A 16,430-nucleotide genomic window follows, 5' to 3' on the forward strand; every position below is an offset into this window, starting at 1 on the left:
GTCCCGAGTGTGGGAACAAACAGTCTGTCTCACGGTTGGGTAAACAAGAACGTTCATAGTCAACAAAGCGTGCAGAAGTCATGAGGCAAAAGAAAAATGTACAAGAAAAAATGTAATAACAACTTGAAGCTAGCCATTGTAAGTTCAGAGTCACTCACCCCAACAGGGGTGGCAGGTAGCCTAGTGAGTGTTGGGCCAGCAACCGAAAGGTTGGTGGATCGAATCCCCGAGCTGACAAGGTCAAAAATATGTTGTTCTGCCCAAGAACAAGGCAGTTAACCCACTGTTCCTAGGCTGTCATTGTAAATATAATTTGTTCTTAATTGACTTGACTAGTTATATATATATATATATTTAAACAGTGTGTGTGCTAGAGGGGGGACTGTGTTGGGGAGACAGGCCAGGGCAGATGGTGAACAGATCACCAGGTGGAGTCCAAGCAGCAGTGCAGCAGGCAACGGGAGTAGGTGTCACTCCCATCTGGGAGAAGCTTTTATTTCTGGAGGCAGATTTCTTGTAGAAAATGCCAGTGAATGGTCTCTGAACAGCGAGAGGGGGCTTCAAAGGCCTCTGGATTTGGGTGGGGCAGGCTGCGAGAGACTCCTGCCACTTGTTGGGCCCCAAAGGCCTCAACACCTCTCACTTCACACCTCAGTGCTAATTGAAGTTGTATCTGGTCTGTGCTAGCAAGCCTGGCAGACTTAATGTCACGTATACTCGCTCTCTGGCCTCTAGGTCACCAGACTGCTGATTATTATGCACACGTGTTCACCATCGTCACGCGCACCAGCGCTTATTGACACTCCCCTGGACTTAATCACCTCCTTGATTACCTGCCCTATTTATGTCACTCCCTTTGGTTCCTTCTCCAGGTGTTATTGTTTCTGTTTCATGTCGGTGCACTGTTCGAGTTTCTTGTTTTGTTCATGTTTGTTTATTAATTAAACATATTCACTCCCTGAACTTGCTTCCCGACTCTCGGGGTATATCGTTACACTTAACTCAGCATTCAGACCCCATAAAGTAAAATATATCATTGTAATGTACTTTATATTTCATTTTTTCTCTTCTTGGCTTTAAAAATAGCATCAGACTAAACGTGACTCACTCAGTTCCAAGTTGGATGGTGTCCTCACATCTCTGCTGTTTGTTTACCAGAGCACCCTCCCTATAGCTTGGAAGAAGGAAGCCTTGGTAGCAGTCATCCCTCCAGGTACCTTTGTCCAAAATTAGGTTGTAGGTTTGTAGTTAAGGGTAGCATCCTGCGGAGGGTAGCATCCTACATATGTCCCTGCCGAAAAATCTAAATGTATTTAACTCCAAATCTATCCTTTTGTAAAAATTAAAAAAACATGTTGAAAAATGCAAAAACTCACATGCAGCTGTGTCTCTCTCTAAGGCCAATTGATGAGGAAATTGTTTTATTTAATCCATTTTAGAATAAGGCTGTAACGTAACAAAATGTGGAAAAAGGGGTTTGAATGCATTCAGAATGCACTGTATATTTTTGTTTGCTTTGTCAAACTGAAATGAGACATATTAGAATATTAACAACCAGGAAATGGCAGAGCGATTTATGCATAGTGCGCCTTTCAATATGTTTAATGTTGAATAAATGAATGTGAAAGTGTATTTCAGTATCAAGACATACTCCATATTTGAGAGAACACTATAACGAGTATAATGACACCAACATGTTGTCTGTATCATCATGAACTGTGCACAGGTCATAGGGTCTAAAATAGCAAATATAATCATGATTTTCAAATAAATTGTTTATGATACAAAATGTAAAAAGCATGTTGTTAACTTCTTATGTCTGGGGGCAGTATTGAGTAGCTTGGATGAAAAGCGAGCCCAGAGTAAACTGCCTGCTACTCAGGCCCAGAAGCTAAGATATGCATATTATTATTATTAGTAGATTTGGATAGAAAACACTCTGAAGACTCTAAAACTGTTAGAATTATGTCTGAGTATAACAGAACTCATATGGCAGAAAAAAAAGAGAAATAATCCAACCAGGAAGTGGGAAATCTGAGGTTTGTAGTTTTGCAACTCTTTGCCTATCCAAGATAGTGTAAAATTGGTCCGATTGCACTTCCTAAGGCTTCCACTAGATGTCAACGGTCTTTAGAACCTTGTTTGAGGCTTCTACTGTGAAGGGGGAGAGAATGAGAGCTGTTTCAACCAGAGGTCTGGCAGAGTGCCATGAGCTCAGTCTCACACGTGGCCGTGAGAGTTAGCTGCGTTCCATTGCATTTCGAAAGACAAAGGAATTCTCCGGGTTGAAACATTGAAGATTTATGTTAGAAACATCCTAAAGATTGATTCTATAGATCACTTGACATGTTTCTACGAACTGTAAGGGAACTTTTTGACTTTGTCTGGACCTAGTGCTAGCGCCTCATGAATTTGGATTTGTGAAATTAACGCGAACAAAAAGGAGCTATTTGGACATAAATTATGGATTTATCGAACAAAACAAACATTTGTGGAACTGGGATTCCTGGGAGTGCATTCTGATGAAGATCAAAGGTAAGTGAATATTTATAATGCTATTTCTGACTTCTGTTGACTCCACAACATGGCGTATGGCTTGTTTTTGTGTCTGAGCGCCGTACTCAGATTATTGCATGGTATGCTTATTCCGTAAAGTTTTTTTGAAATCTGACACATTGGTTGCATTAAGGAGAAGTAGATCTATAATTCCATGCATAACACTTGTATCTATTATCAATGTTTATTATGAGTATTTTTGTAAATTGATGTGGCTCTCTGCAAAATCACTGGATGTTTGGAAGCAAAACATTACTGAACATAACGCGCTAATGTAAACTGAGATTTTTGGATATAAATATGAACTTTATCGAACAAAACCTACATGTATTGTGTAACATGAAGTCCTATGAGTGTCATCTGATGAAGATCAAAGGTTAGTGATTAATTTAATCTCTATTTCTGCTTTTTGTGACTCCTCTCTTTGGCTGGAAAAATGGCTGTATGTTTTTCTGTGACTAGGTGCTGGCCTAACAATCGTTTGATGTGCTTTCGTCGTCAGCCTTTTTGAAATCAGACACTGGTGGGATTAACAACAATTTTATCTTTAAAATTGTGTAAAATACTTGTATGTTTGAGGAATTTTAATTATGAGATTTCTGTTGTTTGAATTTTGCGCCTTGCACTTTCACTGGCAGTTGTCATATCGATCCCGTTAGCGAGATTTCAGCCGTAAGAAGTTAAACATCCCTCCCAATGAAGTTCCTATGTGATCATTTCCAGAACATTCTGAGATTCCAAAAATATTTTCTACTCCAGTTGACGTAAACTCTTAATGGCTCTTGACTATTGGGCAAGTCAGGAGAATGTTTTGGTTGTCCGAAAATAATGATCTAAATTGGATGTTGGACCGCAACTAAATTTATGTCCGAAACCATGTTTAGTGCTCATTGTCACTCTGTAGTATGACAGAGCTGTTACGTGCAAGATTAAATGAGGTTCTCTTATGGACAATATTTATGTCGAATTTACTTTGTATCATGTCATCATGAATTTCACGACTACCTAATATGTAGATTATAAATCTGTAAAAATGTTCAGAAAATTCAATCAGGAACTGTATTAGCCTCATGTCCCCAGTCTCCTAAATGCTTTAACAGACGTGCCTACCCTTAATGAAAAGTTTCCCCTATGAAGTTCAATGGAGTTGACCTTGTTCATGTTCAAGATGGTCCAAAGAAAGATCAGACAATTGCCTGTAATGAACAGATCATCTTAAAATACATTAAGAGGTAACAGACGATTAGTTTCCCATTAGCAAGTTGAGGAGGTTAAAGTATTTTACTCTTCAAATGAGTTCTAATTATGCGTAGCAAGTCATTCATGAAAGAAAGTTTAAGTGTAACCCTGGGTATCATTTACAAGCAAAGTTCATGTCCCTCTCATGACTCTGTCCAGATGGCAATGTTTTTTCCCCCTTAGCTGATTGTGTTGTATTGTACCCTGCTGTTAGCTGATTTCTCTACAATTGCTCTTCCCAGTCATCATTGCCTCTCCTTTGGAGAAATGGGAGGAGCTCAACCTTCACCCTGAAAGAAACGGCAGCAGAAAGTGGAAATTGGAAAGACAACATTCATCGAGAAACTCATCCAGCGAACATCTGTGGTAAGTAACCGTCCTGCACCTGTTAAATCTAAGTCAGTTCCAAATCTGTTCAATTGCAGTTTGTTCACACACATGCATTTCCATCAAAAAGAAATAAAAGTACAAATGAGCAGTTCATAGGAGATTGTTATATTGGGTGTCTAATGAAAGCTAAGAGTCTATATTTTTGAGAAATTAAGGCATGCAGTGCATCTGGAAATTATTCCGACCTCTTGACTCTTTCCACATTTTGTTACTTTGGTCTTACTCTAAAATTTATAAAATGATTTTCCTTGAAATGTTTCTACAACTTGATTGGAGTCACCTGTGGCAAATTCAATTGACTGGACTGTGCGACCTTATATAGACAGGTGTGTGGCTTTCCAAATCATGTCCAATCAATTGAATTTACCACAGGTGGACTCCAATCAAGTTGTAGAAACATCAAGGAGGATCAATGGAAACAGGATGCTCAATTTCGAGTCTCATAGCAAAGGGTCTGAATACTTTTGTAAATAAGGTATCTGTTTTTTACCTTTAATACATTTGCTAAACATTTTTGCTTTGTCATTATGAGGTCTATGTGCATAGATTGACGAGTGAAATAAACTATTTGATCTATTTTAGAATTAGGCTGTAACATAACAAAATGTACTTTCCGAATGCACTGTATATATATTTTCCAACCATTTTGCATCCCAAAAAAAGTGGAATAAGCAAAGGCTTTGATTTCTGGTAAAACAGATGGAAAATGTGGTAATAGACAACAACCAGGAAAAAGTCTTAAAGGTATTATAAATACATAAAATCCCAATAATATTGAAGTAAAGACCCCTGCCAACTAATAAACACAATTATTTGCCTTCTGTAAGTTAAACATTGCCTTGTGCCTTGTAATCCGTTATAAAACCCCCCACATATCTTTAAGATATTTTAAAAATGTATGTCCCTCATGAGGGAAAAGGAAAGTTCACAGAAGTAACATGTAAAGTTAGACCTACCAATTAGTGTTTTTACTGATAAAGTTTGTTTATGAATTAAGAGATTAAAACCTTGTAATTCTGTTACCAAATCGGTAACAGGAAACCATTGTAGTTACAAACCACAGTTGGGTCAATTAATTGTCATTGGAGTCACTTTGATTGTAAGTAAGAATATAATATGTTTCTAAAACACTTCTACATTAATGTGGATGCTACCATGATTACAGATAATCATGAATGTGTGAGAGTTACAGAAGCACAAATATCGTACCCCCAAGACATGCTAACCTCTCATCATTACAATAACAGGGGAGGTAAGCATTTTTCTTGGGGGGGGGGGGAAATACTGTATTTGTGTGTCTAACTTTCACACATGATTATTCACGATGTATGCAGGACTATCCGTAATCATGGTAGTATCCACATTAATGTAGTGTTTAGAAACATATTCTATTCTTATTTACAATATGTAGCAAATTCTGCATTTTGAGGGAGTAATGAAATGCAGAGTGGATCTTTTTTTTAAACATTTATTGTGGATTTAATTGTCCTTTCTCTTTAGGTCCATAGACTGCAAAACACAACCAGAGGCAACCTCCATGAACTCATTGGAAGGGAATACCAAAGCAGAGGCAGAGCCAGCTCTAGCATTTCAAGTAAGCAGAGTCCTGAGTAGTCATTGCAGACCATTGTTCTGTCTGCACTTGAAATCAACAGTATTTGGAGTTTAACATTTTTTCCACCTCGAAAACAGATGGTTTTGATTAGAAGCATGTTAGGCTGCTCTGTGACATGTTGAGAGGACTCTGCTTTGTTGGATGGAAGGGTTTTGGGACACATAAACCATAGCGCTCATGCCAATCTCCTGATTCCAGTCAATGTACTAGATCCCTGTGTTGTGACCATGTTTCAACCTGCCATCTTCTGCTAACACCTCATTCTTCCATTACAGCTCAACAGACAGTATATTAGTGGAAGACATGTAAGCTTCTCTATGCATCCTTTCCTATGCTATTGAAAGACATTTGCACCGAGCAGACATCACCACAGAATGTAATTTGAGTTGAATTTTTTTTATTTTAATTTAAAGTGTTGGTTCTGCAACTAAGGTACCAGTTAAACAAGAAGAGTCCCATGTTGGCTTTTGAAATTGTTTCTTTGTGGTGCTCCGAGGTCCAAATGTCAGGCGCTTCCCTCCTTAGTGCTCGTGGTCTCTATACAAGTTTGCATGAGGGTCCTGTTACTATCCACCCATTATTATATTAATAGCTCATGAATAATTCAGTAGCCTTACTTTGAGCCCACAGTGTATCTCAGACCAACTAAGCTTGCATCACCTTTCAACATCTCACTAAATAATAGATTTTGGATTAAAGATAACCACCGAAGATGGGGCGTTTCAACCGAGTGATGTTGTAAATAGTGGCAGGTGCTCACACACGCAATGTATTGCGAGAGGAATGCTTTGTTTGAATGAATTTTTGCGTATTGTCTAGAATAGAACAAAAGCTGTCTGAAAAACTACTTAAACACTTAAACCCTTCACACCTCCCTACAGCTTTACTGTACCTTGACATATTGTACACAGTAGCATGTGGAACTGCCTGGAAAGTTTGGGAAGAAACTTGACTATTTTTCTTTTGGCCCTTATAAATTGCTTGACATAATCGGTGGCATTAACCTGGGTAAAGTTAATTCTCTGGAGGCCATTAATATCTAGATAAGCCAACTTCAATTAGACCTTGCATAAATCAGGTCTTTCTAATGACCAGCTATGGAAAATATGATGTTACAGGTAATGGCAGAGCTGACATGAGGCCTTACAAAACAGATTAGTCAATCAGAATGCGACAGCCAGGCAGCTGTGGTAGTGGGAGCCGACTGACTTGCATTCTACCATAGGGCTATAAAATGGCTCTCTGTATAGTAGAGCATGTTCGTAAAGGATATATCCACCACTTTAACCTAATTTTCATTATCTCCAGCACAATACCATGTGAAAATTGCACATTTCTACGTTTTGTAGAAAAACAACAAGTCAAAAAGTTCTAACCGATTACATCAAAGTTAAATCATTTTAAAATCAGTGATTTTCAAACACTGAGATTAGCGGCGACGTAGGGAGTAAGAAAATACCCTCCCCCTGGCTAGAAACTCATTGCAGGTTTTCAGATTTCACAGTTTTTCCTACTTTTAATCCGACCTTGTGATGTCACAGAAGCATTTCTTAGCACCTTATGTTTTTTTAACTACACAGATCTAGCACTGGTTGGGTGTCGGAAATAATGAATGAGGTTGAAAAGTGGCAGAATTGCCTTTTAATTCAATTCCTTGGCCATTGTTAATTACAGGCACTCTAGTAATTGTCATGACTCTCTCTCCTTGGTGAGGGTCAAAGGTGCGAGATCAACAACACTGTTAAAACCCTTTACAATGAAGATACGTGAAGTTTTGGATTTTTACGAATTATCTTTGAAAGACTGATAAAGGCACATTTCTTTTTTTGCTGAGTTTGATTAAATATGAGACTACTTTTGTGAAGATAGCGATGTGATTTTAGCCTTCCAAATGGAAAATAGTTTTTCATATAAACTTGTGCCCAGTCAGTGGCCACGCCCAAGTGAGCCTAGAGTTCGTGTCAGCATGACATAATGCCCCCTTTGGCTAGAGCGCTTAAAAGGATTCGCTAAGAATTAACATACAGACCAGAAAGCATTGGGAGGTGGCTACACCGCTGAAAATGGTTGGGTTATTGTCCATTTGGAAGACCCATTTGTGACCAAGCTTTAACTTCCTGACTGATGTCTTGAGATCATCATTTTCCTCCCTCATGATGCCATCTATTTTGTGAAGTGCACCAGTCCCTCCTGCAGCAAAGCACCCCCACAACATGATGCTGCCACCCCCATGCTTCCCAGCTGGGATGGTGTTCTTCGGCTTGCAAGCCTCCCCCTTTCTCCACCAAACGTATTGATGGTCATTATGGCCAAACAGTTCTATTTTTGTTTCATCAGACCAGAGGACATTTCTCCAAAAAGTACGATCTTTGTCCCCATGTGCAGTTGCAAACCATAGTCTGTCTTTTTTATGGCAGTTTTGGAGCCGTAGCTTCTTCTTTGCTGTGCTGCCTTTCAGGTTATGTCGATATAGACAGATTTGTACCTTGTCAGCTCGGGGATTTGAACTTGCAACCTTCTGGTTACTAGTCCAGCGCTCTAACCACTAGGCTACCCTTGCTGACCTAACATAACGGTATGTTCTTGCTTTTGCCGAAAAGCCTTTTTGAAATCAGACACACTTCTCGTTAATCCGACCACAGTATCTTTAAAATGATGTAAAATACTTGTATGGTTGAGGAAGTTTAATTATGAGATTTCTGTTTTGAATTTGGCGCCCTGCAATTTCACTGGCTGTTGGAGAGGTGGGACGCTAGCGTTCCGAACGATCCCAGAGAGGTTAATGCAACCGCTGTGTCAGATTTTTAAAAAGCCATATTGTGGAGTCAGTAAAAGTTAGAAATAGCGTTATAAATATTCACTTACCTTTGATCTTCAATAGAACGCACTCCCAGGAATAGCAGTTCCACAATAAATGTTTGTTTTGTTCGATAAAGTCCATTTATGTCCAAAAACCTCCTTTTGTTAGCGCGTTTAGTTCACAAATCCAAACTCAGAAGGCGTGGGCAAGTCCAGGTGAAAGTTCAGACAAAGTCCAAAAGATTACGGTTCGTAGAAACATGTCAAACGATGTATAGAATCCATCTTTAGGATGTTTTTATCATAAATCTTCAATAATGTTTCAACCAGACAATTCCTTTGTCTTTAGAAATGCAATGGAACGCAGGTCTCTCTCACGGCCCGAGTGACCAGCTCATGGCCTTCTGCCAGACACCTTATTGAAACAGATCTTATTCTCTCCCCCTTCACAGTAGAAGCCTGAAACAAGGTTCTAAAGACTGTTGACATCTAGTGGAAGCCTTAGGAAGTGCAATATTACCCCATAGACACTGTATATTGGATAGGCAATGAGTTGAAAAAATACAAACCTCAGATTTCCCACTTCCTGGTTGGATTTTTCTCAGGTTTTTGCCTGCCATGAGTTATGTTATACTCACAGACATCATTCAAACAGTTTTAGAAACTTCAGTGTTTTCTATCCGATACTACTAATAATATGCATTTATTAGCATCTGGGACAGAGTAGCAAGCAGTTTACTCTGGGCACCTTATTTATCCAAGCTACTCAATACTGCCCCCCTGTCACCAAGAAGTTAAGGAGAAGTATATCTTTAATTCTGTGCATAACACTTGTATCTTTTATCAAAGTTTATGATGAGTATTTCTGTCAAATTATGTGGCTCTCTGCAAATTCGCTGGATGTTTGAGGCACAACATTACTGAACATAATGCGCCAATGTAAACTGAGATTTTTGGATATAAATATCAACTTTATCGAACAAAACCTACGTGTATTGTGTAACATGAAGTCCTATTAGTGCCATCTGATGAAGATCAAAGGTTAGTGATTAATTTAATCTCCATTTCTGCTTTTTGTGACTCCTCTCTTTGGCTGGAAAATGGCTGTATGTTTTTGTGACTTGGCTCTGACCTAACATAACCATATGGTGTGCTTTCGCTGTAAAGCCTTTTTTTTTTATCGGACATGATGGGTAGATTAACAAGAAGTTAAGCTTTAATTTTGTGTATTGCACTTGTGAATGTATGAAAGTTAAATATTTCTTTAAAATATTTTAGAATTTCGCACTGCCTTTTCAATGGATGTTGTTAAGTGGCCTTAAGAAGTTTTATAGGCACAGTCAACTTAGTGTACGTAAACTTCTGATCCACTGGAATTATATTATATATTATGATACAGTGAATAAGTGAAATAATCTGTCTGCAAACAATTGTTGGACAAATTACCTGTGTCATGCACAAAGTAGATGTCCTAACCGACTTGCCAAAACTAGTTAACAGGAAATTAGTGGAGTGGTTGAAAAACGAGTTTTAATGACTCCAACCTAAGTGTATGTACACTTCCGACTTCAGCTGGATATAGGGCAGGTAATCAACGAGGTGCTGGAGTCCAAGTGAGTAATGATGCGCAGGTGCGCGTAACGAGGGAGACAGGTGTGCGCCATAACGAGCAGCCTGGTGACCTAGAGTCTGGAGAGGGAGCACACATCAAAGAGAGAAAAAGAGATGGAAATGCATGGTGGTGAGATATTCTATAGCTAAAAGGTAATGTGTCAGCCTATTAATTATGAAAATATTTTTTTAAATGACCTATTACAAGGCTATTCAAAATCAAATCCGCTATTCATTCACTCTTTACTCATTTTGTAAGCCACCCTGCACAATCAATGAACCAACAGAATCGCCTAGGCCTGTATGTTCTCTCCCAGACTCATGGATTGAAGGTTTATAGTGTAGAACAAGGTAACCAATCCATTCAGTATGCATAATAATACAGTCCACACTCAAAAGGCGATTACTAGAATTTGTTACATTTTGGAGTACATTCTAGACCAATTATGTACCAAAGACATCTAAATCTATGCATTTTTAAAATGTTTTTCTGCTGTGTGTAAGCTGGAGGCTATTTGGCTATGTATTGTATAACAGCACAATCATTATTTGAATTCAGTTGGGGGTTTTTTCAGGCTTGGGCTCATACAGTATATAGGCCTATGCATATGCATAATATGCGTATGGGTGTTTTTGAATTAATCATCAACATAGAATGCTCTGTCCATTTTGTTGTGTTTGGCTTTGAAACAACATCCGCAACGTCCATGTTTTCCACTCAGTTTCACCCAGTTGTTGAACTTTCTTCAAATTGATCATCACAGTGAGGGGAGTTTTAAAAGCATGATACTGTGTTTGATGTCATTTTCGATTGCATCGGCATTGATGTCAGAGTGGTTTGAGGGACAATAGAGCGCTGAGTACCAGGCCATTAGCGACCTGACGTCATTAGCAAGTTGGGTACCACCAATGCATGTCCAAGGAACCAAGCTACAATCAGCATATTTCTGAGTTATAATAGTGCATGGAAAGTATACAAAAGAGCATGCGATGTATGACCTGGCCAACAAAGAGGGGAATGAATCTCTAATCGAGATGAGATAGTGAGGTAGGAGAGAAGAGTGGCGCTGATAAGTGGGAAAAGTGTTAGAGGGGGCTGAGAGGCGCTGACAGAGGCACTCCTACCAGCCACTGGCCTTCTTGAGCATGTCAAAGGCTTTGCCGAGGCAGTGATATTTGCCACTCCAGGGGAAGGCAGAGATGGCTGACACTGCACCCCTCTCTCTCTGTGTGTGTGTGAGAAACAGGGCCGTTTGAGTAAAGAGCGGTTCGGTGGCGGTCTCCTGTCCAGAAACCAGTCCCTGGAGGAAGAGTTTGAGCGCGCCAAGGCGGCTGTCGAGGTAAGCGGAGGGGGATTTCAGACACATCACACATGTATAGGGTCAGACAACTGCACCTGGGCCTTTTCAAGCGCTTAACTCTTGAATTGCTCCTAAAGATAGACACAGGGTGGCTATATTTCTCAATATTATAGCAGAACTAGAGGGCACAGATTGAAATAAGATGAGTGAACTTTGTTAGTAATACAAGGCATTGCTTCATGTCATACGTTACTTTGCCTCAGACCTGAAGACTTCCCAGTGCTAATGCATGGTCTTTAGCATAGTGTGCCAACAGTCTTATGGTGTGCACGATATCGGGTTTCAAACCCTGCCCCGTCACACTCAAAGTAGAGCTTCTTCACCCTCACTGTTGAGTCTCAGTAGTCTGTGCTAGCTTTCTGAAGTTCCAAGTAGCCATCCATCATCCATTGCTTCTTTCACCTATCATGTGCCCTCAGGTCAGTGCTATTGAGATGCAGCCCCTCGGTTCTGGATATAAGCCGATGGATTTGCTGATTGGTTCATTAAGGTTCAAACCAATAAGTGACAGCGATATCACATATTGCAATAGACCTGAAAACATTGGCAGAGGAAGTTTTTCTAATATCACCTTTCAACTTCACTTTAAAGCCCATTAGCCTAACCGTCTTTGATAATAGCTGTTATGACACCACTGTCTACCAAAAGCTGCTTTGAGGTAGATTTATTTTTGACTCAAGCCCTCCTATCTCTGGGCGAAATGATCTCTATTATATCTGAGACTGTGTTCTCTCTCACTCCGATGACAACTTAATAGTCCATGCTAAATGCACCAACTGGGGTTCATTGGGGGTTTGACCTCAAATTATGCACAACCAGTGGATTCCCTAACTGTTTAGCACCCCCAGAAATATGGTTTATTTTGTCTTTATTCTGGCATTAATTCGTGTCACATGTCAGTTTGCAAACTATATATACACACATACATATATACATACACATACACATATATAAAATCCTTGAGTTAATAAAGCTGCATACTGTACCAACATGGTCTACTCTATTGGTCTATACTCTACTTTCGGTGGTAGAGGGGCAGCCAGCAAAAGCAGTTTGTAGGCATTGGTAATATTCTCTAGTTGCGCCATGATTGGCTCAGTGTTCTGTCACTCATGGGGACTTTACATCACTACAAAATCTACAGGGAGAGCGAGGCAGTTCAAGCCCTCTTGGGTGCTGCCGTAGATTTACAGTAGAAGCCCTGTCCAGGCTCAAGGTCATTGCAACAGATCACATTTTTATCTACCGTAGCTTTGATTGGACTGATCATGTCAACATCCTACTTTCAAAATCTTAGATGGTTAGACAAGCATTCATCATCATGAATCACAGCGATAATCTACCCAGCAAATCCCATATCCAAAAATAAGTGGTTTGGAAGGAATCAGTGGCTTTCTGTGAGCGTCGCAAAGCAATCACTATTGTACTCACAGTAAGAGACGGATTCCTTCCAAACCATTCATTTCCGAATTTGCGAGTATGTGTCAGTGGAGAGTGTGTGTGGTCCAAGTCCGGGTTCAAGGATTAAAAACATCTGTCTGAAAGGGTCTCTTTTCCAAGCTTAGAAGGATAAACATTCCCACACCATACCATGGGCCAGAAAATGTTTAGATTGACTGTGCTGTCAATCAAGCATGACTTCATCCAGAGAATACCAGACTTTGATGATAGTTTGATGACAAAGTTTGCCCACAAGGACCGGCACGCCACCTTCCTGTTCAAGTGAGCACAGCACAACAACGGTGAGTCCAAAAAATTTGTATTGTATGTTACTGCATAAATGATGTAATATGCCAGGGAGATATGTATACTGTAACTGAGAAAGTAATACTAAGTGTATGTTGTGTAGTAAGCTGTTAGTAGCCCATGTGTCTCACCATAAGAATTGGGTCCCTCTCCAGTAGCCTACTGTTCTGACTTGGTGGTGCACATGTAGCCTATAATGTTAGCCTGTTTTAGAGAAATGTCATAATTGAATATTGTAAGAGCTTTCATTGTCTGCTTATATGCCGTTATTTATCCTACGGTTTTGACTTGGTATACAGGGAGAATACTGTAAGAACGACCCATGTTCTGAATTCTATCGCTGTCAATTTCAAAAGCCCTGAACAAATAAGCATATCGACAACATCCCTCTTAGCTCAACTCATTATTGTCTTGATCAAAATTATGGCTTGCCTCTTATCTGCTCATCGTTCCTTTATGCTATAGTTTGTACATCTCCATTGTTATATTGCTTATATACAGTGCATCCGGAAAGTATAAACGGAAAGCATATATAAACACATTTCTGGGATCTTTTTTTTCAGCTCATGAAACATGGGACCGGCACTTTACATGTTGCGTTTATATTTTTGTTCCGTGTAAATTGAACAGGGAAGATCTGAATTCATTTCCTGGATATCAAAAGCATTGTGGTGTTGGAATTTAATTCCACCCTCCAAATATGAAGTAAATCAGTAAATTTACATGTCTGAAAGTGTGTTTGATGTTCTTCAAAGAGCTTCACACGTCCAATCCTTTATGGCTCTATTGATGTGCAAAATCCCAATCACAACAACAGGAAGTGGTTTGACAGATACACCTGCGGGGCTGTCCTTGGAGCCATATTAAGGTAGAAACAGGTGGAATTAAACACTGAAATAAACTGTACCGCTGTTGGTTGTGTAATTAGACACTATGACTTACTCTAAAACAGAACACTGATAGTTATCAGATAAGAAAAATGAAAGGCCCTCGCACTTTCATGTCTGCCTGACTATGGTTCCTTCCGTTATCAAGCATAATTAAAGAAAAAATAAATTGCACCACCATTAATGTCTGTCCCTTAATCTTGGAGAAGAAAAATGCCAATTTGATAATGAAGTCTAAAACAAAAACTGTACAGTATAATGCACTAAGTTGTTTAGAGCTATAAAATTCTACATTATAGAGGAGACAGCAATCATTTGCTCTCAGGAAATGACCTAGACTGTGTAGAAAAATCTATTTTGACTGTATAAATTACCTCACTTGAGTTGGGGACAGCACTACTTGCAATTAAGGGCCAAACTATAAGGCTCCTGGTCTGTTCCGTGGGCCAAGGACCGGTATTATCTCTGGCTGCATTTCCATATTTACTTATACTGGCAATAATCTATTCATGAAGTAACAAATGGATCTCCTAAATTAACTTATGTTGTTTTGGCAGGCAGCGAGCACAAGCCTGAATTCTGTGCGTTTCACATTTACACTTCATCTGAGCTAGTCGAATTAGAGTCGCAGGCAGAGGCTTGCTTCATTGATACAGTGCCTTGCGAAAGTATTCGGCCCCCTTGAACTTTGCGACCTTTTGCCACATTTCAGGCTTCAAACATAAAGATATAAAACTGTATTTTTTTGTGAAGAATCAACAACAAGTGGGACACTCACGAAGTGGAACGACATTTATTGGATATTTCAAACTTTTTTAACAAATCAAAAACTGAAAATTGGGCGTGCAAAATTATTCAGCCCCCTTAAGTTAATACTTTGTAGCGCCACCTTTTGCTGCGATTACAGCTGTAAGTCGCTTGGGGTATGTCTCTATCAGTTTTGCACATCGAGAGACTGACATTTTTTCCCATTCCTCCTTGCAAAACAGCTCGAGCTCAGTGAGGTTGGATGGAGAGCATTTGTGAACAGCAGTTTTCAGTTCTTTCCACAGATTCTCAATTGGATTCAGGTCTGGACTTTGACTTGGCCATTCTAACACCTGGATATGTTTATTTTTGAACCATTCTGATAGAGACATACCCCAAGCGACTTACAGCTGTAATCGCAGCAAAAGGTGGCGCTACAAAGTATTAACTTAAGGGGGCTGAATAATTTTGCACGCCCAATTTTTCAGTTTTTGATTTGTTAAAAAAGTTTGAAATATCCAATAAATGTCGTTCCACTTCATGATTGTGTCCCACTTGTTGTTGATTCTTCACAAAAAAATACAGTTTTATATCTTTATGTTTGAAGCCTGAAATGTGGCAAAAGGTCACAAAGTTCAAGGGGGCCGAATACTTTCGCAAGGCACTGTACATGGGATAAAAAGGACCTTCCTCTCTCAATCTCATTCACAGAAATGAAAATGCTGATCTGTGTGCAAAATACACCATTGTCTGTATTGCAAACATTTCAAATAATCATAATGTTTGATTCCTTAGAATCTGTTATAAACGGCCAAAGTGTCTAATTTACAGAGACTGCCATCACATTGTCATGTGTCACGCTATTGAGGATTGTTTCACCCTGCACAACCATTCCAGTACCGTGGCACATATCATAATTGGTGCATGCACTCATGAAAGTAACATCCAAGAATGTAATTAGTTTGTCCGATTTTGTGGTGATGACACACAGCAATAGGACACTCGTGCACACAAGCAGATCTTACATCTTACACGCAGTCTCTCTAGCTACATGCTTGGTTAGTTCTGGAAACAGTTAGGATGAAGCCTCTGCAGGGTTACTGTCGCCAAATGAAATATTGCACCATTCCTAATTGCCTTTCTCACAGATGTTGTAATTTTAATCATAAAATGGCCCCAGGTCTGTGCTTGTTTAATCAAGGAATGACGTATGGTTGTATGCACATTCAATCTTATCAAATTAAAACGCGTTCTCTCCACATTACCTTGACCGTTAAATGACTCATAACTCTGGGCATTTCCTTGTATAAAAGCTCCATGAGCACTAACATGTGAAGTTCATATGAGCACATCAAATTAGGTGTCAAATGAAAGCTAAGAGTGTATCTTTGAGAAATTAAGGCATACAGTGGCCTTTAGAAAGCATCAAAATTGATTAAATGTAATCTCACCCGTCTACACACAATACAAAATGACAAA

The 16,430-nt window shown here is 39.4% G+C and overlaps 1 protein-coding gene across 1 annotated transcript in view; it reads left to right on the plus strand.

Annotated features, from left to right (window-relative positions):
* LOC112251529 (PEX5-related protein-like) overlaps window positions 1-16,430 on the plus strand; it is a 62,058-nt gene that overhangs the window by 24,031 nt on the left and 21,597 nt on the right. The window contains exons 3-5 of the mRNA XM_024422513.1: window positions 4,038-4,161; window positions 5,686-5,779; window positions 11,458-11,550. Of these exons, the coding sequence (XP_024278281.1) occupies window positions 4,038-4,161; window positions 5,686-5,779; window positions 11,458-11,550 (311 nt within the window). The remainder of the gene's footprint in view (window positions 1-4,037; window positions 4,162-5,685; window positions 5,780-11,457; window positions 11,551-16,430) is intronic.

The sequence above is a fragment of the Oncorhynchus tshawytscha genome, linkage group LG05 (genome assembly GCF_018296145.1).
Source record: "Oncorhynchus tshawytscha isolate Ot180627B linkage group LG05, Otsh_v2.0, whole genome shotgun sequence".
Lineage (NCBI taxonomy): Eukaryota > Metazoa > Chordata > Actinopteri > Salmoniformes > Salmonidae > Oncorhynchus > Oncorhynchus tshawytscha.